The sequence below is a fragment of the Strix uralensis genome, chromosome Z, assembly GCF_047716275.1.
Source record: "Strix uralensis isolate ZFMK-TIS-50842 chromosome Z, bStrUra1, whole genome shotgun sequence".
Taxonomy (NCBI): domain Eukaryota; kingdom Metazoa; phylum Chordata; class Aves; order Strigiformes; family Strigidae; genus Strix; species Strix uralensis.
Window position 1 is genome coordinate 7,895,894 of NC_134012.1, and position 26,990 is coordinate 7,922,883.

The following is a 26,990-nucleotide window of genomic DNA, read 5'->3' on the forward strand; positions in this document are numbered from 1 at the left end:
ATGAAGAACTATTTATTGGGTATAAATGCTTGAAGGCTCATTTACAGTAAACTCACTTTTATCCTGAGTCTTCAGTGGATTACAGATGTCTTCTAGAGTAACTTGTCGTGCCTTGGTCTTCTTTTCACAGGGTTCATTGCTTTCAGTTGATGTTCTCCTTTTTGCGCCAAATTCAGAAGCCTGAAACATAAATTAAACGAAGAAGTTCAGTTCATTTTTCTCTTTGGCATCCCCTATAAAAGACAATAATGCACCCAAGGATTTCATAAAGAGATAATGCAAAATGCAAAGTTCATTGACAATATATAAAATCCCTAACTATTTTACCTATCTACATATTTTGTTTATAAAATAGTTCTTGTAACGTTCAAGGCTACAAAAGGAAGAAAAATAGTGCATCCTGGGAACAAGTTGGCTGTTGTGCCAGAAAAGAAACACCTGCAGCTACCATGGCTTCCAAAGGCAGCTTAGAGGTACCTCTCTAGCAGAGAACTAAACCAGCACTTAACAGACTTTCCCATCATACTACACGCTACCACCATGTGCCTGAATCGGATTGCTTCTGCAAATCCTCATTTCCACAGTTCAGAGCCCTCTTCTTGACAGATACTGGATATTTGCCTTGGAGAGGCACTACTTCCTATGGCCTACATCCTGATGGTGAAAGAGTATCTTTTCCACACCATCCTAGAAGTGTCAACCCAGACTTAAAAAATTTTGCTAAACTATCCATAAACACCTAGCTAGCACCATACTGGGTTTGTATAGAATACAGTACTTTCAAGCATTGCTCCTTACATGGCTTTTGACACGTGCACTTTTAGCACTTTGTAAACAGAAAATCCGTCCATTTATGTTGTTTCATCAGTGATGCACTCTTTGACAGAATGCAAGAACTATGACTAAATATAAAGAGGTAACTCGAAACTGCAACAATGTATAAACACACTACCATTTCACTTTGCAGATAAACACACAACAGCTTGTATCCCCGTTTCATATGGTCATCTTAGATGGTTTAAAGTGTACTACTGAGGAAATTCAATCTCCTTATAACTAAGCAGGAACTTCACCCTCAGCAACTAAGTCCGTAACATCTATCACAGAATCACAGAATTGTCTAGGCTGGAAAAGACCTTGAAGATCATCCAGTCCAACCATCAACCCAACATTAACAGTTCCCAACTACACCAGATCCCTCAGCGCTATGTCGACCCAACTCTTAAACACCTCCAGGGATGGGGATTCCACCACCTCCCTGGGCAGCCCATTCCAATGCCTAACAACCCCTTCTGGAAAGAAATACTTCCTAGTATCTAGTCTAAACCTTCCCTGGCGCATCTACATAATGTATCCACATGCACAGCCCACATGAGCAGCAAAGAGCTTCCCTTCTGAGTCCACTATTATATACCACCAGATTAACACTAATTAGGAAGCAGTTTTTCTGATGAACAGAAAGCGTTAATCACACTTTTCAAAATATATTTGGACCAAAGATAACCAAAAAAGGTGAACTTGAGACACAGGTGAAAAAAAGCATACACCTTTCCAGGGCTGGAAGCATTAACTACAGGGAGAGTGGAAAATACAAACTCAGAATGAAATCCCATTGCTTAAGAGACTGCATTTTTTTTCCAGTGGGGACATGGAGAGACTGCTGGATCACTGCAGGCCCTCTTGGCCCTGCAGCTGACAGCAGACTAAGGGTCACCCGAGTTCCATGACCTGGGCCACCAGCTTGACCCGCTGCATGCCAAGAGACAGAACCTGTGCCAGAAGGTCCAACACTACTGGGAGGGAGAGAAGCCGCTGTGGCACAAACTGGCACGCTGGCTTTGCCAAGCTCACCGTACCCACGTCAAGCTTCAGCTCCTACAAAATGGGCATATCCCGACTGTTTCCTGAAAGACGAGGTATCGCTGCCCTGTGTTACACAAGGCAAAGCTGCTACCGCCAGCTCCGGTAACTGGAAGGCCCTGCCCGCAGGCGGGGAGCCGCAGGGCATCCCTTGGTGCAGCAGGGCCGCGGCCAGCTCTGCCCATCCCTTCTGACATAACTTTCTGACACGGGGTAACCAGACAGGCCCGAGGACCCTCCGACACCACCAAGAGAGGTCCCGCGGGCCCTCTGCGGCCCGGCCCGCGCCCTCCGGGCGCTCTGAGCGAGCCCCAACCGCCGCCACCGCCCCGGGCGCACCGTCTGCTGGGCGGCACCCTGCTCCCCGCCGCTCCCCGCCGCTCCGAAGAACCTGCTCAGCACCAGCTGCTGCCCCCCGCCGCCGCGTTCCCGCCGCCGCCCCCGCAGCATGGCGATGGCAGCCCCCAGGCCGAGGTCGCGGCCGCCGGCACCACCTTCCTCGCCGGATGCGAGGGGCGGGCGCGGGGCGGGGCCGCAGGGGAAGCGCCTCTGCCCGCTGGTGCGCTACGCTCCCGCCAACCTCCCGCCCACGGCCGGGAGAGCCCCGCTGCTGCTGCCGCCGCCGCCGCTACCGCCACCCCCCCCTCACACCGCCCCGCCCCGCTGCTGCGCGCTCGCTCGTACCGAAGCCCGGTGCGGCGGTGGGCGTCATGGTGCGCTCGCTCAACTCCATCGTGGCCGTGTGCCAGAACATGGGCATCGGGAAGGACGGCAGCCTGCCCTGGCCGCCGCTGAGGTACCGCGGGTCTAGCGGGGGTCTGCCCGCTGGGGCGGGCGGGCGGGTGGACGAACTACAGCTCCCGGCGTGCAGCGCGGCGCGCTCCCGCAGGCGGGCGCTGCCGAGCCGCGCGTTGCACGCTGGGAGCTGTAGTCGGGAGAGGCGATGCGCGACAGGGCGGGAAAAAGTGCCCGGCTTGGCGGTTGGCGGGACCGCGGCCGGGGCAATGGCTGCCGGGCCGTGCTGGCGAGCCCCGAGGGGCTCGGGGAGGCCCGTCGGCAGCTCCCGGCTGCGGGTTCTCTCGCATGGAGGAAAAGCCGAGGCCAAAGGTCTCACTTCAGGCATGGCAGCAGGCCGGGCCCCGACCAGCCTCTCCTCTCCGGACACTGGCACTTGCGTTTTATGTTTCTTTTTCCAATTAGAGAAATGTACCTTATTCTTGAACAACGTTGTAATGCTCTTCTTGTTCTCTTGCCAGGAATGAGTACAAGTACTTCCAAAGAATGACTAGTACATCCCGTGTGGAAGGTAACAATGTACTCGTTCCCGAGGTGTGCCTCTACTTAGTAACATTTGTCTGTGTGGTATAAGTCATGGAAAAGACTGGTAAATTTACTTTTCCCTGACTTAAAAGTCCTGCTTCTGCAAACAGCCTGCCCTTCCCCCTCTTCCACTGCCTCACAAGTATTTTAGCCCTTTGTAAATATGTCATCTGCAGATAGTTTTGGATAGATGGTGAAACTGGAGATGAATCAGATGTTTTAGGGCTGCAGGTGATTTGTAAATAAAAAGAATTTCAAAGTCCTGTTTCCCCAGCAGGGTAGAAACTTCACCTACCTGTCTTTACCTACAATTCCAACCCTGAATAAGTTAAAAATGGAAAGGTTTTTATATGCTGATAAATTAGCAGAGGGTTTTTTCAGGCTGTATTAGCTTATCTAACTTGTTTGCTGTAGCTCAGCCTTGGCCATTTGTTCCGCCCCTCTGACCCTTGTGACAGTAATTTTGCTTGATTTTCTGAGTGCTGAGCCATCCCAATACGCCAGACAACCCTCACCATACTGACACAGCAACAGTACTGCAAACGTATGCACTATATCTGTACACAGCGATATGCAGCCGTACTGGTAATAGGCAGCAGTAATGTTCAGGCCCAGTGAGATCTTTGCAGCAAAGTAATATAGACTATCGATTAGGTGAGATAAAACCAGTTATTGTGGGGTGAAAATCAGCACAAAGAGATAGGAATGCAAAAGATGAAAACAGCTAATTTGTTCTGACTGGGTGCTTATCGCTCCCAGAAGAGACAAGTCTTGCCGCATTGCACCCATTCCTCTTTCACACTGACCTTAGTGCTGGTTTGACATTTCCTTACAGTTTTAATTCTCTAACCCAGTAGACTAGGCTACTGGGTGTCTGTGGGGACTGCTAGTACGAGGTGCATGGAGGCATTGGGAAAGGAGGAATAGGACCTCACTGTGTCTGGTGGAATCAGAGCCATGAGAGACAACAGGTTTATCCTCACATTTCTGCTGCTTCTCTGTTTGCTAACATGGACACTCTCTTTCCTGTGGGGTTTTTTTCATGCTTCTGTTAAAACTGCTGTCTAGCAAAACTGACTTGTTTGCTAAAACTTCAGGGCATCCTAACGTGTGCCTTTGTTTTAATGAAGTGACCTGTTACATACTCTGATTTGGAGGTCTGTTCCATATTCCATGAGGAATGCCTAATCTCATTTTGCAGCAGTCTTAAATGAAGGATTTTACTTATGTTTTGGAGATCTGATTCAGCCCATAGCAACCTTAGGTACAAAAAAGGCAGAACACAATTGTAAATCTTTTTTTATGTCTGCAAGTTGCATCCTACCTGGCACAAAAAACCCGTAATCAAAAAAATGTTTTAAATACAGTTTAAAGGAAAAATTTTGCTCCATCCTGCCTGCACATCTTTTGATAAGCTATGACCTTAAACGCTAGGCAGTTAAGTTGCTTCTTAATTGGCTATGTTGCCATAAATCTTCACAGCAGGGATATCACCATTGGCTCAAAAAAGTCATGAGATTTTTCAAAGTAGGAAGAATACAGTGGAGAAGCCTCACCTGATCTTGCTTTTAGTCTGGTTGCATACCTGCACTGACCACTGCTGTAAATTAGCTATTGCTCTAGACAAATCTTTGTTCTGACCGTGTAGGTATCCCAGTGTGAATCTTTAGTAAGAAAATACATAGATTTTTCAGAACACGTGCATTTCCTACAGCAGTGGTCCCAGTGGTCTGTGCTAACATATCTAAACAGACACTGCAGGATGCCTCTTGGAAAATTGCTGATGAAGCTTATCGGCAGGAGAAGGGTCTTTAAACACTGCTAACAAAGAACTGGAGCATCAGTTCTCTGGTGTGATCTAGTAGATCCAGCCTCTCTCAGATCAAGAAGCAGGGAGGATAGCTGTGAACAAATATTGTTTTCTTTTCTCTAAAATCTCTCCCACTGTGCAGCACTTTAAAAAACTTCCTGTTACCTTTTGTGAGTCTCAACCTCTGTTTATTTCTCTGACAACTCCATTTGCTCATAAAGAGAAGCCCTCTTCTTAGCAGGGTATGTATAAGAGATAATCAAGTTATGAATGTTCGAGTTTGGTCAGAAATTATACTTATGGGTGAATCCTAGAATATGACAGAACACCTGTTGCACTTCTGCTTTGGATTTAATTTGTGTGGTTCTTCTGCTAAAAGTTATCCTTTTACCTGGCTTTTTTTTTTCTTAAATAACACTCAGAGCTGGCAATTATTCTTGATTGTATAACTGGAATGATAAAACATGCAAACACAGAAGTTGATTACTGTATACTGCTCGGATTTATACAGAGAACAATTATGTTATTTTGACACTAAGAGGACTCTTGAGGGTGTGAGCTGGTCTCACACACAGAGATTAATTTGGCTGCATAATTATAGCAGAGCCAATGTATGTATAATGCATGTAATGGGCAGTGACATGTCTTTTTTGATCTTCTTTCAATTATAAGTTTATAGGTGTCCAAAAGACTACTTTGGTGTCAACTGCTTGACAAGTTGTTGAGGCCACGAGCTTGTTCTTCTCTGCATGTGACTAATTTGAGAATCGGGGCCTAAGCTTGTATTCTGTTAACTGCTGAAATGGAGTTTGGGAGGGAAAGTCCAGCAGTGTCACTAAACAAGCAAAACAAATTTGTGACAGAGCAAAAATACCCTTTAAATAAGTGTTTTCTCTCTTACCCAGGTAAACAGAATGCACTGATAATGGGTAAAAAAACCTGGTTCTCCATTCCTGAGAAGAATCGTCCTCTAAAAGGCAGAATTAATATAGTGCTCAGCAGGGAGCTCAAGTATGTATGATGAATAATAGGCCTGTAAAAGAAACAAAAAGTCTGCACCTAAAAATGTGTGTAGCAATACATCATAAAGTGTTCTAAATGTAACATTTTTGATATCTGGTTAGGAAGCATCTCTCCTATTGGTTCTGAGTGATATCACTACTTTAATTTTTTAATTATTATTTTTATTTCTTTTATTTTTTAATTAATTCACAAGATGATTGTCATTACTTTGCATAATAAATACTACTCCTAGCTCTACACACAAACCATCTGACAGTTGTCAGCAGTCTTTCTGACTCATGTATTAAACTATATTTCTCTAGTTCCTGGTTTGATTGGTGGCTCTTCATCCATTTTTTGAAGTTTATTTTTATTAGCATTTAAGGGAAAATAACAGTCCTTTTTCAGAGCTCTCCTCTTGAGAAGTCATCCAAATATTCTTAAACAAAAATGTCCACTTATGGTGGTTTATCGCTTTGGAGGATGGTGGTAGCTTTGGGGCTGAATATGTAGGGGAGTGGGGGATAGGGGTTTTCTGACCAGTTTTATTGAATGAAATACTAATGTTCTAGAATTCAAGTAAAAGTCTATATTTAATTTTATAGGTATCTAAAATTCTCAGTTACGCTTTTTAAAAAACATGATATAAAATTTCAGATCTGTAATTTATAATGCCTCTTAAGTCACAGTTATGATTAAACTGTGATTTGTTAGACAATCCTGGAGTCAGATGAGAATTCTAACATAGTTTAGTAATTACAGATATTTCAAAATAATTAACTTATGTGAAACATTTAGTTATTTGTGAATTCAGCAAAACACATTGTATGTCTAGATTGTATTGGTTATCATGTTGAATGGTTCTTTAACTATTTAATAATAAAACTTTGCTTTTTCTAGGGAAACCCCACAAGGAGCACATTATCTTTCCAGAAGTCTGGATGATGCTTTAGCTCTTTTGGATTCACCAGAGTTAAAAAGTAAAGTAGACATGGTTTGGGTCGTCGGAGGCACTTCAGTTTACAAGGTACATTTAGAGTACTCCTAAATTACTCATACTCTGTGATGGGATGAGGGTGGCTCGAGTTCCTATTACTTCCATGTTAAGAAGTCCTGTTCTCTTCACATGACCCAGCAAATTCCAGTGATTCCAACAGAACAAGTCTTGGAGAGAGTAAGATTTCAACTCAAAAGTTTAAAATACCTGTCCATGTAACCAGATGTTGCTCTTGCTAATGATCCAGTGTCATACAGTCATTGTGCTTTTGAGATCTTTTCTTAAATACACAAATTGCTAGGTTTTTCAACCAAAACCCATATTGTTATGTTTATTTTACTGAGGTAGTACTGATTCTGCAGAGGATGTGGTAAAAAAAGGAAAAATGGTCCAGAATTTTTAGCCAGAGTATGACACTTTATACAGGTAAAGGAAGAGGATTTAGAGCAAGCTGGCAGGTGATGGTGTCAGCAATAAAGGGAGATAAATCAAACAGCAAAAAGTAGCACTCACTCTGTTTTCCCGTCCAGCAACCAAACGTCTTTACTGTTCCCACTCCCTGGGTTTCTCTTAGTGTCTAGGGTGTTTCAGTATTCAGGTGCTTGTTTAGGTTCCAAGAGAACAGCATGTGTGACTTTATTTTCAGGACCATCTTTGCACAGACAGCCCTGTATAAACTGTCCTGTTTCCCACAAGTGCAATATTCTTCCTGTCCTTAACTAAGATAATAGCTATGCAGTGTGAAGGTCTAGAGTAAAACCTGTCTTGTCACCCTGTATTTCCTCAGCCATCTTTCTCTCTTGCCCCAAACCCTTCCTCTCATTTTCCATTTACACACACGTAAAGTTTAGTCAACTCTCCGTGCCTCCACCCACATCCCTAGAGTCATCCTTTCAGCCCCTACAGTCAGGGTTCTGGCTTTGAACTCTCAGTTGATTTTGTCTTCTTTTTTAAGTTCTCATATAATTTGTATTTATTGTCAGACAGTACCACACAAAAGATTATGGTCATCAACCCTAGTTTTGTTCATATCAGATCAGGAGAATATGGAATAAAAACAGCAGTAAGCATTCTTCTGATAAAAAAAATCTTAATTAAGAATTGGAAAGCAATTTTTTTTTATAGTGAAGGAAACAGTTCTGCTGACCTTTAGTCATTACAGGTATGCTGGGAAATACACTCCACTTCTTGTTTGGCTCTTGGACTTCAGGTGTGTGATGAAAATGTGATCATGCTCCTGGTAGCACATTAGGGATGATAATATGCTTTGTATATTTCTTGCCTTTGCAGTTTGTGCCTTTCATGAAGCTCTTCCCTGTGTCTTAGGGAATGCATCTTTTACAGTAAAAGAAGTAAAGTAGTTAGATATTGCTAAGGTTGTAAGAAAAATAAGAGGCATATGCAAATACCCTGTAAAACACTTCTATTCCTCTTTTTTTTTTAATGTTTTATAAACACTTTTGTGTGTGGTGAAGTCCAGCACATATTTGATGTCCAAATACATTCAGTCTATAATCAGCTATTATCATACAGGAGTAACCTGTCCTTCACTCTCAGCCTCTAAAATCACAGAATCACAGAATGACAGAATTGTCTAGGTTGGAAAAGACCTTGAAGATCATCTAGTCCAACCATTAACCTAACATTGACAGTTCTCAACTCCACCATATCCCTCAGCGCTATGTCAACCTGACTCTTAAATACCTCCAGGGATGGGGATTCCATCACCTCCCTGGGCAGCCCATTCCAACGCCTAACAACCCCTTCTGGAAAGAAATACTTGCTAATATCTACTCTAAACCTTCCCTGGTGCAACTTGAGGCCATTCCCTCTTGTCTTATCGCTCATTACTTGGTTAAAGAGGCTCATCCCCAGCTCTTTGCAACCTCCTTTCAGGTAGTTGTAGAGGGCGATGAGGTCTCCCCTCAGCTTCCTCTTCTCCAGACTAAACAGCCCCAGTTCCCTCAGCCGCCCCTCGTATGACATGTGCTCCAGACCCTTCACCAGCTTCGTTGCCCTTCTCTGGACACGCTCGAGTCATTCAATGGCCTTTTTGTAGTGAGGGGCCCAAAACTCAACACAGTAATTGAGGTGCAGCCTCACCAGTGCCGAGTACAGGGGTAAGATCACTTCCCTGTCCCTGCTGGCCACGTTATTTCTGATACAAGCCAGGATGCCATTGGCCTTCTTGGCCACCTGGGCACACTGCTGGCTCATGTTCAGCCGGCTGTCAATCAACACCCCCAGGTCCCTCTGACAGCTCTCCAGCCACTCCTCCCCAAGCCTGTAGCACTGCAGGGGGTTGTTGTGGCCGAACTGCAGCACCCAGCATTTGGCCTTATTGAAGCTCATCCAGTTGGCCTTAGCCCATCACTCCAGCCTGTCCAGGTCTCTCTGCAGAGCCTCCCTACCCTCGAGCAGATCAACACTCCCACCCAACTTGGTGTCATCTGCAAACTTACTGAGGGTGCACTCGATCCCCTCGTCTAGATCATCAATAAAGATGTTAAACAGGAGTGGCCCCAAAACCGAGCCCTGGGGGGCACCACTCGTGACCGGCTGCCAACTGGATTTAACTCCATTCACCACAACTCTTTGGGCCCGGCCATCCAGACAGTTTTTTACCCAGCAAAGCGTGTGCCCATCCAAGCAGCCAGTTTTGCCAGGAGAATGCTGTAGGAAACGGTGTCAAAGGCCTTAATGAAGTCAAGGTAAACTACATGCCTGCTTCCAGGCAGTAAGTAACAAGTTTATTTCTGGAGACGTATTCTCTTCAGATTGCGTGTAATTGCCCAGCATGAGCAAGAGACTGGATTTGGCTTCTGCCTGTAATCTTGCAGGATGCTTGGTGTGATCAGAAGCATTCAACCTTTCTGTGCAATGGCAACATACTGATCTAGTGCTGCAGAGAGTGATTATTTTTGCATGTTCTTCCAGGAGCATCGGTGTTGTAGACTTCTAACTTAACTATTTTTCCACTGTCTGCTGATATTTGGTAGAAGACAATGCCATTTTTTAGACTATTACTTGCCAATACTTAGATTATAAATAGGCAGTTATGATCAAGAGTACTTTTGCAATATATTTGTGCTGATCAGCATAAGGGAGTATGACTTGAAATTTCAACTGTTTTCCCCCTTTCAGGCATCTACTCAGGATGTTTCAAAGGAATATTTAATTCATTAGGGAGAAATCCAACAGTTTCATACAGATTCCTGAATTCAAACTAGCTTTGTGGTCTTAATTAAAAGGGTTTGATGGAAACCATACACCTCTACCAAAACTGCAGGTAGTATTTCTAGTGCCTGTATTAAAGATTCACAAAGGATTACAGGAATATCTCCATTATACCATGTAGAAATGTGTGGGAAGTAAAATAGCAATTGGTAATTGAAGTGAATAATTTTATTCAGTAGTTGTAGGTATTTGCTTTTAAAGCATTATTTTGATCTTACTAATTTGTATGGCGCAAAGGTTTAGAACTGATTGTGTATTAGTACAAGCCTGTGATGGAGGAAGTGTCTGTAACTACTTCAGCAGGTAGGTGCATTAGGTAGTGCTGAGGACGTGATGTTTCCACTTTTAGCGCTTTGGGGAGTTTAACCCAAAGTTTGGATCTTTCAAACCAGGTAGAGCTTTATGAGGGCAGACATTGATGAGGAGAGCAGCCCACTCTGGAAAGCACCATACTTTTCATCTGCTTCCTGCAGATGATCCCAACCACCATCAACCCTTTTCTATTCCTGATCTTGTACCTGTCTCCTCCTGCTCATTTACAAGTTAACACTACCACGCCTGCTGTGAGTAAACCTCTTCTGCATCTGAGCGTGGCCACGCAGCAGTGCACTAGAGAGCTGTTTTGCACCAGGAGGAGCTAGTCCATTATGCTCCAAGTAAGAAGAGCACCCAGACTCTGTACAATGTCATTTAAAATGCTGCTTACTAGACCTAACACTTTAAAGAAGGACAGACTAGTATAAGTAATCTTACATCCCTGTAAATGTTGGGATCTTCAAGTTGTGTGGCACTGAACGAGCCTCCAAGCCATGTGCAACATACTGCGTGGGCTCTGTCTGTAGAAAGCACTACCCTATTTTTGTCATTCAAGCTGTTACAGGACTTTCTTACAAGAAAACAAGTCTATTCATCATTTCTGCTGTCAAACAGAAAGGATGTTCACATGAGAACTTCCTGCTGCTCTTCCAGATAAGGACACGCAGGTGGTATAGTTGTCTGTACCAAGTGGGAGCTGCCTGCAGGCTCCTCTGTTACAGTTCTCTGGCTAGGCTTATCCTGTGGCCAAGGAATATGCACAGCACAGTACAGGCCTGGGTCTATTCAGGTTAATTGTTATGTGGATCACTAACTCCTTAATGTAGAGTGATCTTTCAGTCAGGATCACTACAAAAGGGAACAACAAGCTCACGCATGCACCCATTGCACTTACTTTGGGCGGGCTGCTTTGACAGCCTGTCACGGGCTGGTGTGGATGTCTTGAAGGATGAGTAGGAAGATGGGGGATAATGGCATTCTTGGAATCTTCACTGTAGCTGCTCTGCCCTAGCTGATCTGCAGTCCTTGGCACAGGGGTTAAGTCCAGGCTGGTGACATCCTGGAAATTTAGAAGAAAATGCAGAATGTATTGAATGTGAGGGTGCACAGCTGAGGCCATCTGTCAAGAGCTACTTCAAATAGCTACTGCTATTGCCAGACACTTCCAGAGTCCATATCATTATTCAAGAGGGTGACTTGTCCTGTGGAGCCTTTTAACACAGCTCCTAACCTTAACAACTTCTGATCAATGAATCAGTTTGGGATAGGGGGGTCCACTGTGATCAGGGTTGTCACTGAGCAATGAGGAGGGATCATGTGCACAGTCTTCCAGGCCTTTGCTTTGGTTTCCAACACCCTTAGTAGGTGCTCTGGGCAGCACCCACATCCCAGCTGGGTTCTAGATCCAGGGCAGCAAGCCTGAAGGGTTACCAAGGGTGGCCCATGAACTCAGACAGATTCATACATGTTTCAGGAGGTTTCCAAAGAACCTCCGACTGAAAAGGGATGCTGGCACCTTCTTTCAGCACAGGGTCATTCAAGGTGTTTGAACGCCCACCTTATCTGAAATACTGCATCCTGTCTGTCTCATGCTGCCCTGCCCAGATACCATGTTGAAACACAAGCCTGGCTTATCCGGAGACTTGTGCCAAGGTGGAGCATCCAGCTGCCTGAGTGCAGAAGGGTCCTCTTCAGGACATGGGTGTCCAGCTTGTCTCTCAATCTCAAGTACAGATGGCTGCTGTGCCCTGCCCAGCCTCTTAAGAACTGAGGCAAACAAAGGTGCCAGACCATGCACTCCAGGATGGTATTTCAGAACAGGGTGCTACCCTCAGCAACAGAGAGGAAAGGAATGGGATGGAGGCAAGGGACTGCTGCTGTTTACAGCCTCTTCCTCATAGGACTGCAGAGGACCGAGGAGCAAGCCTGACAGTCTCTGAACATTTATAAGGACACAGTGCAGCTGTGTATTGCTTATGGCCATCTTGCCCACTGCCTCTAGGTTCTCAAGGACGCAGTTTCTCCAGGGTGGTGGGAGTATTGGCATAAGCTGCCTCAAGTCCTGTGAAGAACGGAGAAAGGTGAGCTCTGAATAGGGTGGCCATCCAAGTCCTCCTGTAGGTTTTCATTCACGCGTGTTCAGCAGCATACTCTGGGAAACTGTCTCTTCTGGGCCTTGACCTCTACAATAGGAAAAGGCAGAGCAGCTAGAAATTGTAGGCGTTTTGGTGGGGATAGGGAGAGCTGAGTAGAGTATTGGTATTAGGAAGTGAGAGCAGAAAAGATGAAAACAGCTCCCACAGTCTGCTGAGGGTTCAAAAACCTCATGTAGCCTTCATGTTCTTGAATTGACTTGACACTGGTCATCTCATCAGGTTTGTAATCTCCTGATAATAGCCACAAGGTATTACTGTTGCCTCCAGGGAAGCTTTTGGACTTCTCACAGCACAGGTTTGCAAGCACAAATACAGGCTGGACAGAGAATATATTGAGAGCAGCCCTGAGGAGAAGGAATTGGGAGTGTTGGTTGACGAGAAGTGCAACACAAGCCAGCAGTGTGTGCTCGCAGCCCAGAAGGGCTGCATCAAGAGAAGTGTGGCCAGCGCGTTGAGGGAGGGGATTCTCCCCCTCTATTCCACTCTTTTGAGACCCCCCTGCAGTGCTGTGTCCAGCTCTGGGGGCACCAACATCAGAAGGACACGGACCTGCTCAAGTAGGTCCAGAGGAGGCCACAAAGGTGATCAGGGGACTGGAGCACCTCCCCTGTGAGGACAGGCTGAGAGAGTTGGGGGTGTTCAGCCTGGAGAAGAGAAGGCTTAGAGTGGCCTTTCAGTACTTTAAAGGGGCTACAGGAAAGATGGGGAGGGACTCTTGATCAGGGAATGTAGGGATAGGATGAGGGGTAACGGTTTTAAACTGCAAGAGGGTAGGTTTACATTAAATATAAGGAAGAAAATCTTTCCTGTGAGGGTGGTGAGGCCCTGGCACAGGTTGCCCAAAGAAGCTGTGGCTGCCCCCTCCCTGGAAGGGTTCAAGGCCAGGTTGGACGGGGCTTTGAGCAACCTGGAAAGTGTCTCTGCCCATGGCAGGGGGTTTGGAGCTAGATGATCTTTAAGGCCCCTTCCAACCCAAACCATTCTGTGATTCTATGATTTCTTTGGATCTCAGTGTGACACCATACCAGATCTTCTGGACTGTTCTGGATCTCCTGAGTTCCAGAAGAAACTGATGTTGCTATTGATTGTATGGATGAGGAAGGAGGAATGTAGCAGCCCAGCAATGGCCAGTAGGTCACAGCAATTATGAAGCTGTTATGCGTCATGAGAGGCACTCCATGATTTTGCGTGAGCACTTGATGTTTTGAGAGCCGTCTGCTGGCTCATGAGTGCTTGTTGTGTGCTGGAAGACTTGTGGTGGTGAATCACTCACTGGTTCTGGCCCTTCAGTCCCTATTAGTGGTTAAAACTTATCAGACATGTTCCTGGAGCAGATTATCTGGCTTGGTTTAATCCGATTGCTCCCCAGTACAACTAAGTCACGGTGAATGGGGACAATTGGAAGATTCATTTCAAAACCACATTTCTGTTCTGAGTGAAGACACTAATGTAGATTTACTCTATGGAGGTATTGTCTCTTAATTGAGAGATTCAGGTCTTGGCTTTGACTGAAAAATAGCACTACCTAGAGATCCTAAGGGATCTGCTCAGTATAAATTATATCAGTCTCTTTTAACTGGATTTAAATTGTGTGTTTTAAACTGGTTAAAAACAACATTCAGATTTTACTAGGAATAGGAACTGTAAGTCCAGCACATCCCCAAATATTAAACAGGGACTTTAAAACAAACAAACAAACAAAAAACCCAACCAGGTGTAGATTTACTTATGTGGATGGTATGGCCTTATGATATGTTGTTTGTAGAGCATTTAATATAAATCTTGCTTTGTAAAAATAACCAAGCACAAATCCCCACCAGTGAACCTACCAGTGGAGAGGGAAAAAAAATAGCAACAAAACTTTTAAAAAAAAAAAAAAAATTTATGACTCAGGTCCTCATAACCAAGGCCTCTTTAGTAGCACCAAAACAGGCTATATGTCAAACAGGTTTTTGCCTTGATAAAACAGTTTTTCCTACAGTATTTCCAACATTTAAAATTGTCTTTTCTAATTTATACGTTCCTACTCAGCTTGTTGCTTTCTCAATGCTACAGAAGCAAACAATGACACTCAAGGTCACATTGCTGAAGTACAGAATTGTATTCATGTATTAAATTTGGAGAAGAAACTTGTAATTTCATAACAGAACAAAAACTTCTTTCATAAGAAGTTTTGTTGGTTTTGCTGTTTAGTTAATATCTAGGCTGGCCATAACAGAGAATAGATGCTGGTGATAAATAGTGTTTGGGGAAATTCTTCAACAAAGAAGCTTGAGCTGGAAAATTAAATTTCCAGTAATCTCCAAGGGAAAATTTTATCTAATATTCATGCTCAGGTGTCTTCCTATGTATTAGTATTTGACATATTGTGTTTGGTAATCTACCCCCTTTCATTCTTCAAAATTATTGAATTATGAAGTTGCTATTCATATTTAGTGCAGCAGGTCTCTAGCAGATGATTAATTACCCTCTTAAACAGTTTCTTGACTAAGCATATAAGCTTCACTGGGTTCTGAATGCCCTGAGTGGGTTGTGAATGCCACATTTGCTAAGCTTCGAATCTTTGCTGTACCATAAGGATCACTTCACTATTAACAATTTGAGTCATTAGTTTTATTGTGATTTTTTTCAAGCCTGCCAAAATTTTACTAGCTAATACTAATATACTAAAATATACATTTTGAAGATTACATTTTACTATGTCTGAACTTCTTGTAAACTATAAAAGGTATTAGTAATTTTGCTACCTTGCCTGCATATAAGATAAAGTGGATTTGAGCTTCGTACCTATTGGAATGATTTTAAGCTGCGTACCTATTGGAAGAGAGACTAACACCTATGTTACCATGTTTCTGAAGTGTTGCATTCAGTCTGAGATGTGACCGAGGACTGAAATCCACTTACAAGGGAGCTGTACCAGCAGCTCATTTTCCCATGCTGGGTGCTCCCCTCTTGCAGGTTGTGGTGCTGCTGCTCCCTTCGAACGGCGCTCACAAAGAGTGGGCTCCTCTGAGCTGCGTGATGCTGTTGACTTGGAGGACGTCACACTGCAGGCCCACAGCTCTATTCTGCTCTGGGAGCAACCAGTGCAAAAAGCTGAGCACTGCATTGGCTTCTCCACTAGTTCTGTTTTAGAGTGAACTAATTAGTATGGCTTAATCCTATTAACATATTTGGAAGCTGTTAACATTACCTTGTGTAAAGTGAAGACTGAAGGTTGTCGTGGTTGCACTGACCATGTGTTTTTTTCCCTGTTCCACCAAGCTCATGATAATGTTACTCGATTATGCATGTTTATGGTCCCCAGCAGTTGTTTCCAAGGAAGGTTACTGTCTTCCTGGTGTATATGCAAATGTAACTGTCTTACTTCATTACTGTAAAGTTGCAGAATCCTTCTTTACGGGAGAATTTTCCTGTGTCTAGTTGTGTAGCTTTGTGTAGTTGTCTGAACAAAAAGATGAGAACAGGAAGACAATTTTCCTGTATTCCTATGACCTCTAGGGTTTTTTTGAGAAATGGTTTGAGCATTTTTAGTGCAATTCCCTAATATCCAGTGGCAGGGTCACAGCATTACAGGTGACAGCACTGACATCCCATAGAGATTTATGTTTTGTAAAAATAAATCCATTACTATTGTAGTCATGCCTGCAGTGGCCAATACTTCTTGCTCTTACCTAGTTATGAGTAAAATTAGAGGAAACAAAACTATGGTATTAGCAATGGACTAGTGGATTAACTAATAATTTCTTTTAAAAGTTTAAGAATTTTCTGAAATTTAGCATCTTAATACTTTCACAGACTTCAGAGGGACATATCCAGCTTTTCCAGTATAGTCTTCAAATTAAAGTCAGAGGATTTTTGTGTGGAAGGAAAGTGGTAATATTGCTATTACTCCTAAACAAGCTTTTTGTGTGCTCATTCTTGTGAACAAATGTATTGATTTGACATTCCTCTGGGAAAAAATAATGACTAAAAAAGGTTAATATATGAGTCAGTTGCAGACACAAATCATGTGTCTGTGAAAGGTTGTTGCTTTTCAAGTTCTTTTTCAAAGATGCTTGCAGAGATCATAGACGAAAAGATTTAAAAGACCCTCCTTTAAGACTAACACACAGAAAAGTGTAGTGACTAAAGTGTATCTGTTTCTACAAGGGCAAAATGGGTAGGCTTTTCGGTAAAGGTTGTAGAAGAATTCTGTTGAACTTGCTTTTGTCCCTGGCAGAGAACTCATGGTGGGAGCTACCACAGTGTCTCCTTCACTAGGCTTAGCCTTAGTGTCTTGGGAAGGAAGGGCTGTTACCTACCTCACTAAGCTGAGCCCTAGCAGAGTGGGAAGAAAGGATTTTTGAAAGTATTGAGTCTCCTGTTTATCACCGCAACTCTCCTAATAGCCGAAGTTTAACTTAGGCAAGTCCGTTTACTTAGGTAAGATCTAGAACTTTGTGAGATCTCCAGCTGTTAGATTTTTTTTAATGTATAAAATATATTTTTTAATACTCTGTGGCTTCAAAATGCAGTTTGCCTATATGATCCAATACAATTAAAGGGTTGAAAAACAGAATGCAAATAAACCCACTGTTTATTTTGAGATTTTCTCTTTCATAGTGTTCTCCTATTTTGTTTGGATTGTCAATGTGGTCTAGAAAGACACTTGAAAAATAAGTGCCTCACATAGTTACTTAGGCTGTTTTACTTATGTAATTAGTAGAAGATGAGAAAGCAGGAGGAGTGTGTGTGTGTATACTAAAACTTGTGAATTTTTAAATGACTAGAAATAATTGGTTCCTTCTACAGCAGCTGGTTGCTATGCCCACTAGTTTACAGTGGTTTGGTGATTAGATCTATAAAACATTAGGTTTCCATATAATGCTTCTGAAAATACTTGTAATACACAGCTATTCTTTGTTGCAGAGCTTCAGGGCTGTTTTAACTCGTGTTCTACAAAGAGAAACTAATTCAAGGTAATGGTCCTGCACGTGCAGACATAATCTAATCTTCTATGGCTGTCAGTCCAGTGCAGCTGGAAATTATGGGGAAGATGATCCTTAGGTCATCTCCTTTTTGCTGTATGCTTCAGAGGCAGGACTGTCAAGGATTTCTTGGAAGTGAGCAAAAAGATGAGGGTATGCTAAAATCTTCACAGGGTTATGAAGGTACCTGTGAATAATAAAGGACTGTTGTTCACATACTGAACCACATATGGAGGTACATGGGACAACAGGAGGGATCCTGACACCTCAGCTCTCCTGTCCTCCCTCTTGTGGAAAGTCATCTCTGCTTGAGGAGTGATTCTGGTGTTTCTGAGAGCTCAACAGCCACAGTTTTCATAGGCTGTGCTTTAATGTGAACCAAAAATCAGCATTGCTTTTCCCTATTGCATCAGGCAGTAATATCTTAAAGGGTTCAGTAGCTGCTACACAAGGAGGTGAGCCTGTGTGGAGAGCAAACACATATGCACCTCCTGAGGGAAACCAGTGCAGCTACAAATACAGTTCAAGGATAACTGAGTGGAGTAAGAGGGAAAAACATAATAAATTAAAATTGTACCAAGAATGACTTTGAGACCCAGCGTGGCAATGGAGTGAGAGGAATGTAATGACCATGGAGTGAGGAGGCAGATTTTTCAAATTTACAGAAGCATGAGCTCAGAGACATCATCATTTTGTTTTAAAATCTTTTCCTCTTGCTGTGATACAATTATTTCCAACAAGTCCTCTCCTACTATCTATCTTTTCCATCACGTGTGTTATCCTCACATTTACAAAATATGCAAACCTAAAAAAGGCAGCACTGATCTCCTACTTATTGGAAATTATTTGTCTATTGAATATTGTGCTAACTATTGTGCTGGTCACTAGAAATATATTTAGTTATTGCACATTCTGTTTAAATATTCAAGACGATTTACAGCTATACTTTCGTATTATGTATATGTTACATTAAAACAAAGTCATATACACCCTATTCTGTTCCTTAGAGTAAATATACATAATGCGTATTTCCATGATTAAATTCAGAGTATGTCAACATTCTATCAAATCAGCACTATACATCCCCTAACTTGTTTTCTGTACCAAAAAAGGTGGTGAAACTGATGGATTGGGCTGAACAGTGCAAGAGTGAATTGAATGTCAGTGAGGAACTACTTTAATCCTCATGAAAATGTCAGAGTTGTGATAAAGCTCCTTCCCTGTCCTGCCAGTTCCATAGCAGTAGTTTGCAGAGGCGGTGTCAGAGTACAGTTCTTTCTGAACAGGTTCCTTTAGAGACGTCACAGGTGGAAGGTTTCATGTTTGATACAAAATTTACTTATCTGACATTTTCTGAATTTACTGTCAGGGAACATGGAGAACCAGGTGCTCCCAAAGGGATGGGAGCTGGGACCCATGGGCAGTAACCTGGCTGGCCTGACAGGGCCCTCACCAGCCAGGGCTTGTGGTGCTGAGGCAGGTTCATGTGGCAGGATCGGGCCCCGTGAAGGTAACCAGAGTCAGACGTAGCCCTGGGATGACTAGACAGGGCCATGGGGACAGGCCAAAGCCAGGTCAGGATGTCAGCTTATGATGCGCTTCAACTATGCACTTAAATGCCAATACAGGTGAAAATTACACGTAGCAGGGTAGAGCAACCAAAATATAAATTCAAACCACTTTAACAAATGTGTTTCTCCTTGCCCGTTGCTGTAATATGCTCACTGTCATGACACGGGGCATTCTCAGCTGCTAAAAAGAAGTATGTGGGTTGAAACCAACTCAAGCCTGTTGCTCTTCTCCAAGTTGTTTTTGTTTGTTGTTTAGTATTCATGGGCCATGTAGACAGGCAGACCCCAGAGCTGGTCTGGCTAACTCAGGAAGCATTTGCACTTTTTTTACTAACTTGAGGACAAACATTTATACAGCTGGTTGGTTTACTCAAGTAATGCAACCATTTATCGAGAATGGAGGTCACCCTCTGGTCCCCTTCATGCTAAGTTCAGCTTTCTTTGCAGTATCTCCGTATGCTCTTCCCTGACCTGTCCTGCGGGTACAGCATTCTTGCTGAAGCTGAGTTCCCATAGAGCTGGACAGGAAGTTGATTTATTCTTCTACTACAAAACAAAAGTATCTGTTTAGAGGACACTGTATGTTTTTATTTGTGAAGCAGATTATTCTTCTGTCATTCTGCAGGTATATGTTTCTCCTTTTACCTCCCACCCTTATTTAAAGAAAGAAAAAGTGTCTTATATACAAACTGGATGAACACTAGCTCGGTGCTTTTGGATGCTGGTGTGCTGTGACTTACCCCTTCCATTTCAGGTCATTCTCTAGTAATAGAGCAGCTTTTCTAGAAACTAACTTTTCAGCAGCGATACCAATTAATTTTATTGGGTTACATTTGCTATTACTTGGTTCCTGTACTTGTCAAAGTAGTACCTAATAGCATGCTGCATGGTGAATCACCTTTAACAAAGAGCATTGCTCATTGCCAATTTAAGGGAAGGAGAGAAACAGCTGTAAGCTTTTCAAAAATATGTTGTAACCAGGCACCAGTATAGCTTTTAATGGGTTATTTTAATGCCAAGAAAGTCTGGAAGAGGTGACTTTTCAGTCTGATCAGAGACAAAACATCTTTTTTTAACTCCTGAGTTTGTATGAATTTGTTAGTGAGGAACTCACCGAACAGGCGTCTTCAAAACTTTTTCATCCAAGAAGCCTGGAAACTTCATTGCTGTTGTTAAAGTTATGTAACTTTAAATGCATATTATCACTTTGCCATAATCCAGAGATCAAACTATGAAGTTAAACTGACAGCTAATTTGATCACTGGAATTGCAAACTAATGCAGACTAAAAATACAATATACATCCTTAGCAGTGATATTCATTAAACATTGGAACAAATTACCTTGAGGTGTGGGCCTCCCCCACCACTTCAAGCTTCCTGTCTTTCAAAGAGGTATGATTCAGAAATTACTCGTTGAGACTAAGCCATACTACTCTTTTCTCACAGGACTACTCATAATTTTTTCTTAATTTCAGTCAGAAGCCCCAAGTTTTGAGAGTAGGTATAGCTGCCACTTAACAGGGGAACTGGCACAAGATGAAATTATCTCTTTAGGAAGTGCTCTTGGGACGAGTCCAAAAGAGGAGATTTAGATTTCAATTTTCACTGCTTTGCTTAAATCCTGTAATATATAAATATAGTAACTGAGTTTGAGTTTTAGATAACATATTTGGTGTGCAATGTACAAGTAGGAAGTAAGACTCTTATCTCTTGGTTCTTTTGGAATGCTGCCATGGTGATGGCTGGTGCAGGCAGAACAAGAATTTGGAGAGTTGGTGGAGAAAGCTAGTGGTCCTAATAAGAACTTATACTTGATATTATCTTATCGACTTCAAATAGTGTTGTAAAATAAGAATACTAAAAATTTTAATAAACAACACTAATTCATGCATGATTGAGCTGTTTTACAGGTAACATCTCAATTTTAATTGTTTTTAAAGGCAGCGATGGAGAAGCCAATGAATCATCGATTGTTTGTGACAAGAATTCTGCAGGAATTTGAAAGTGACACATTTTTTCCGGAAATTGACAACAAAGACTACAAACTTCTCACGGAGTAAGTATCAAGCTACATACTAGTCTTATGTTCAGATGGAAGATTTAATAATCTAGTTTGAATGTGTAAGGGTCAAAGTCATGTTTGGTTTTGAGTTAGAGGTGCTTTTCACTCTATTTTTCCCCAGAGACATATTTTACTTAGAACCTGGAATTGCACCGCACTCGGCACAGAGGGGTTGTTGGAACTTGCTGTGTTCTTCAACCTTCCCATAATCTTTACAGTAAAGAATTGTATTTGTTGGTTTGCTTGAAAAATAATTTTCTTACTGTTTCTCATTTTAGAATTACTCAAATATTTACTAAGCTCTATAACTCTCAATATGTTGTTAGTCAATGGTATTTAGCCTCTGAATGTCTTTGATAAATTGCCAAAGACAAATTAAATGGGTTTGAGCGGGGAGGGTTGAGCCTTTATAGATTTCTAAGGTTATTCCTTTCTCTTGAGAAAATTACTTCTTCCTAACAAACTTAGTAGGAACAAGTATTGAACTGTAAGTTTCTGCCATTCACTGTGGTATCTTCTATGTTATCCTTGTCCTATCCCAGTCATACTTTTATGTCCTCTCCAATGAGATTACATCCAACAGACAGTAGGGAGGTGGCAAAAATTCAAACGTCTGCCTCAAGAACCAGCAAGGAAAGGACCCCTTCCTCTTCCTACTACTCTCGTTTTGGTTCCCAGCTGGTTATGGACCAGCAGTGGAGGAATTAGAAATTACAGCAAGTCAAGCTCTCTGCATGGGGCACAGGAATGGATTAGCACTGAAGTGGGGAGGAGAGGTAGGGGCAGGAAAGAAGTATGCGGGAGAGACAAACAAGGTCAGTGGGGACAATGAATCACCCTTGTCAGCTCTAACATGTTCTGAACCGTGCTGTGCCATGTCATCAGCTCACTTCAGTATCCTGATGTCTGACCCAAAGCTTCTCTCTCTCCCTCTTGACTGTTTCTCAGGTATACATTGGCTTTGGCCAGTGTACTGAAATCAGAATTTGGCCTTAAAACATGAGTTTATAAAATAGCATATAATTCCCTCACTAAGTGGAAACCTGAGAGTGTCAAATGTAGTGGATAAAATTTAAAATTTCTCCCTCAAAATCAATGTTACTCATACAAAATCCTTATTCTGTCACAGGGAGCTGAACAGGTTTTTGAAAGTCTCCATTGACAAAAACAGTTTTAGTAAATCTGGAATATAGAGTGATGGTTTAGCCCCTGCTGGGGTCTGAGACCACACGGCCGCTGCCCCTCCCCCACAAAGGGAATGAAATACAAAGCCCCGAGACTGAGATAAGGAAAGGTTTAATACAACAGAGCAACAGCAACACAACAAACAGCAACAATAACAGTGATAACAATGAACAGAGCAAAATATCTACCAATACAGCAGTGAGAGGACCAGATGTATAAAACCACGCGCCCCGCGCTCCTGTGCCAGGATGTGCCACAGGCACACAGGCATGGTAACTGAATAACCCGGCTAGAGCTCCCCCCCCACTGCTGGGGAAACTTAACCCTATCCTGGTTAAACCAGGACATAGAGCAACACTTTGCATGGTGGCAATCAGTTACTTTAAGAAGCTGTTGTAGACTTGTGAGAAACCTTCACCTTAGCATTTCCTCTAAATCATCTGAGGAAAAGCAAAGCAAAAAACCCCTTTGCAGACATTTTAAATAACATGTTAGAGGCTTTCATAAAAATGTTGGGGTTTTTTGATTAAGCCAGAAAGGTGGGGATTTTTTTGCATCAGAGTATGCTTTCTTAATTTAAAAAGATGTGTGTACAGGTTGCTGATAGTAGTTGATATGATTCCTAAAAATAGTTTATATTTAGTACACCTGTTGTAAGGATGTTATTTTCATCTCTTTTTTCAAACAGCTCTCTAATTGATTGGATAAATTACAGGTAGCTTATAATGATATTTTTATCTTCTTGTTGACTTTTGCTTTTTGTTCTACCCTCTCTCCAGGTACCCAGGTGTCCCTGCTGATGTCCAAGAAGAGAATGGCATCCAGTACAAATTTGAAGTGTATGAAAAAGCTGTCTTGGCACAATAAATGAGGCTTTCTGTACTTCTGTGTAAGGGCAGGCATTTTAAAACACGAAGTTTTACTGAGTGCAAATGTATATTAAATTATTGCAGGAAAATCCTGCTTGATAGTAACAATGCCTCAGTAGTGAATGATTCCAAATAACACACCCCATATTCTGAATATATACGCTGCAGTGGAAATGTGAGGGTGGTCAGCAGCATGAAAGAGGCAGCTCTAAGAAATATTGCGACTAAGGTTGCATGAGACCTTGCATTGATCTTTACAATCGATGGTGGCATCCCTAACAATTCCATGAGTAATGAAAGGCATCACAACCTTTCTACCTAAACAAAGGTTTCAGGTATCTCCTGATTCAAAACGTCCAACACTGAGAAAGCATCAAAACTCCTGAGTTTGACCAGAATGGTATATACATTTGTAACAATCTTTAAAACATACTGATGTAGAGGAAAAGGTAAGCAAGCATAAGAAGAGAAACGGAGACTGGAAGCCTCAGGCAGCTATTGAGGGGTACATTGATCCTTCATGGAAGTCTTCTCATCATCTTGACCATCCTGGGTACGCAGCCTTCTTCAAGCCTTTTGGCTGAAAACACTGACTTACAAATTAATCTGAATGATAAAGAAGTTTTAACATTTCCAATAACTTCACACCTGTGTAAGGGCGTGCTGCTCTTATAAAAATTTGCTGTGTCAGTTTAACCATGGCTATTTTCCAGTATAGGAACATAAGCATTGCTTTCTTAACAGAATCTGGGTTCTTATGTCCCTTCTAAATGTTATCAGTGCAGATGCAGAGTGTTAATTTTGGTGTGATTTTGAATATTCTGTGCCACATACAGATACGGATTATAAGCAGATAGTGGGGTCCTGTTTCCTCTTTCATTAAGCATAGCTAGTATAATAATGTTTTGCATTGCTATTCCCTAAAAGTAGTGAGCAATATATTGATACTACAGTAACACTGATTCTAATGGAATACAATGCCACGTGTTGACTGAAGGTTGTTATGGCCAGTATGATCACAACATGACCAGTAATACTAGTCTGTTGGTATGTTCTGGCTGTGGGCAGTTGGTCAGACAGCAGAGGGCTCCATATACGAAGTGTCATGGAGAGGAGCTGGGTCGTACTGTCCCCATCAGTGCTTCCTCGTGCTGCAGCTGCCACCCTGAGAGTGGTGGCCTACAAGGAGGGAGCTCTGCCTCCCTTTCTTTGCAGATCAGCCTGAGACCAAACGAGTTAAAAAAAGAAGAAAAAAAATAAATAACCTTACCCTCAAAACTTTGCTGACTGTTTACCCAAAGCATTTTAAAAGCATCATCTTGTGAAGCAGTATTGTGGGAGATTCAGGTAATAATGCTCGTCCTTTCGTGTCACACTGGGGCCCAGTCCTAACGTCGGGGAGGGCAGCACTGGCCATCGGCAGGCTTTACACAGGTTATAACTGTGGAGAGGAGTGTAACAGCCCCCAGTTTTCTAAGAGAAGATTAAACCTTGATTTTGCTTGCTTTTGAAAAAGCAAACCTCTTTGATAAGAGGAAAACACTGAGAGTATCTGCTATGAACACCTCTTGAATTTTCCATGGCAATTTACAACATTTAACTGATAAAAAGGTAATTTTTGCAGCATCTGTTCTGGGTTGTCTCAGTTTTCTCTGTGCTCTTTCTGCATTCTTAAAAATGTAAGTACTTTCCTTAGTTGATCTTCTTGGCCCATGTGTGCTGAGTTTACATCAGTCAATAAAGATTAAAACAACAAAGTTAAATGCTTGCATAATACAGCAAGAAGTCTCCTGAGTTTTCATTTGCCAACATCTTGTGAAAGGAAAGGAAAAAGTGTTACCAGGGGGATGATACTTTTTTTCAAAATATAAGTCACAGTGACCCTGACAAGAGAAAATAAGCTCCCAAAAGCGTTTAATATGTACCAGGTAGTATCAAAAAACAGGTCACTGTTGAAAGCTCTTCACAGCTAGTCTGCAGAGTACTGCGGTTTATGGCAACTGGCTTTTGTTAAAAGTAGAAGCGAAGACTTCATGCGATGTTGGATTACACTGTGATAGTGATGTGGACGTAGGTTAGAAAATTTCTACCTAAGCATACATTGCAGGAGGTACTGTTCACAGAGGCCAAAATGTTTTGTAGAACCAGTGGTTGCAAAGGACTCGGATGTAAGCAAGCCTACTGGGAACATAGATAGTTACTTTGACTCTTCGGGGACTGACATGGTCCTCTCCAGACTTAAATGTTCCATTTGTCAAATTTTACAACAAATTAAATCAATTTATGTTTCGTGGAAATAAGAACTTCTGAAATAACAACAGTTTCCTACTTAAAACTTCTCAGAACATATTAATGATGCAGTTCCTTCAGTATGCCTCTCTGCCAAAAAGATGCATTTGTGTTTGTTTGAGGTTTTGTTTTAATAAAAGCACTGTATTTGGACAGCATCTTTTGTGCCAGAGCTTTCCAATATGCCATACACTTTCCAATCAAGAAACTAGGAAAATGCATTTGATTGCAGTGAAGCTGGGTCCAAAAGAAGTGTGTTCATCCTAATGACAGACCTACCAGCCCCACAAGGTTAGATGCTTACTGTTTCACGACGGATAGGCAGAAGGGTGTAAGTTTGTGTGTTCAGGGAGCACATACAAAGACTCTGCTGACAGGTGTGTTATTTCCAGAAGATGGTTACTTTGCATGGTTTTTAAGTCTCCACCCTTTTAAAGATGCCTCAGATTGTTCATCCAAAAACTGCAACAAGAAAAATGGTTGCTCTCTTGTTCTAAAGGCCAGAGATAGTAGATGGAGTTTGTATGGGGCCTTTTTCAAAAGCAGTGCTTCGCTGGGTGACAGGTTCATTGAAAAAGCAACAGATACAAAATAAGTGTTTGCTGTTCACCTGAATTGGCCATTGCACCTTTTACCTCCCCATTTATATTTCCCAAGGGAAATATAAATATTTTATACTATGGCTTGAAAAAAACCACCCCTTTGCTCCAAATACAACTTTCCCACGTTTTGTTTACTCCCGTACCTCACTGATGTATGATTCTGTGAAAAGCCATAGATTCTCATTATGTCTAGTACAGGGGGAAATGTCATGTTTTTCCCCAGTTCCATGCAGCTAAGTGCAATGAATAGCATCATGAGTGACAACATAATTACCAATCACCAAGAAAAGTATAGTACAGATATAATTTAATCCCCCTCATTCATGCTTTCCCAGGAACAAAGTGTTCTAAACAGATTAAAAATTTAATTTTTAAGGATAATACTAGTTTTAACAAGATAGCTAAAACCAGAGGATCTGCATAAGGGGTGAAAAACAAACCATTAATGTCTCTGTTGCTTGTCTATTACTCATTATCTCTCTTAACTGACAGTGGACAGCAATATCCATTTGGCAGTGGAAAGCTGATGTTTGCAGTAGCTCACCAGTAGCGTTACAGCCACGGTGTATTCAAGGACAGAATTGGGAACATTCCAACAACAAATCTCTGCCATGGAGAGTAATCCATGGGGAAGAAAGGTACACTCTAAATAATACAAGTTTCCTAATTTAGCAAACAGGGTATTATTAGTATATATACAGAACACCAGGGGGAAAACAGGAAGGGGGAAATGACAGTGATTAG

The 26,990-nt window shown here is 42.3% G+C and overlaps 2 protein-coding genes across 2 annotated transcripts in view; one reads left to right on the forward strand and one right to left on the reverse strand.

Moving 5' to 3' along the window:
* Positions 1 to 2,420, reverse strand: part of MSH3 (mutS homolog 3) — a 115,300-nt gene extending 112,880 nt beyond the window's left edge. The window contains exons 1-2 of the mRNA XM_074857301.1: positions 2,200 to 2,420; positions 57 to 180 (exon numbers count right to left, since the gene is read on the reverse strand). Coding sequence (XP_074713402.1) covers positions 57 to 180; positions 2,200 to 2,310 — 235 coding nt within the window. The 5' untranslated portion in view covers positions 2,311 to 2,420. The remainder of the gene's footprint in view (positions 1 to 56; positions 181 to 2,199) is intronic.
* An 18-nt stretch (positions 2,421 to 2,438) lies between these two features.
* Positions 2,439 to 25,140, forward strand: DHFR (dihydrofolate reductase). The gene is made up of 6 exons (XM_074857302.1): positions 2,439 to 2,656; positions 3,117 to 3,166; positions 5,896 to 6,001; positions 6,893 to 7,019; positions 21,180 to 21,295; positions 23,266 to 25,140. Exons 1-6 carry the CDS (start codon positions 2,571 to 2,573, stop codon positions 23,351 to 23,353), a joined length of 573 nt encoding a protein of 190 aa, XP_074713403.1. The 5' UTR covers positions 2,439 to 2,570; the 3' UTR covers positions 23,354 to 25,140.
* The last annotated feature ends 1,850 nt before the right edge of the window (positions 25,141 to 26,990 follow it).

Bases quoted from the DNA above. Each gene is read 5' to 3' on its own strand.
- DHFR (XM_074857302.1), top strand. From the start codon at position 2,571: ATGGTGCGCTCGCTCAACTCCATCGTGGCCGTGTGCCAGAACATGGGC. The intron at 7,020-21,179 runs GTACATTTAGAG...TTGTTTTTAAAG, and splicing joins GAGGCACTTCAGTTTACAAG to GCAGCGATGGAGAAGCCAAT. The intron at 21,296-23,265 runs GTAAGTATCAAG...CCCTCTCTCCAG, and splicing joins GACTACAAACTTCTCACGGA to GTACCCAGGTGTCCCTGCTG.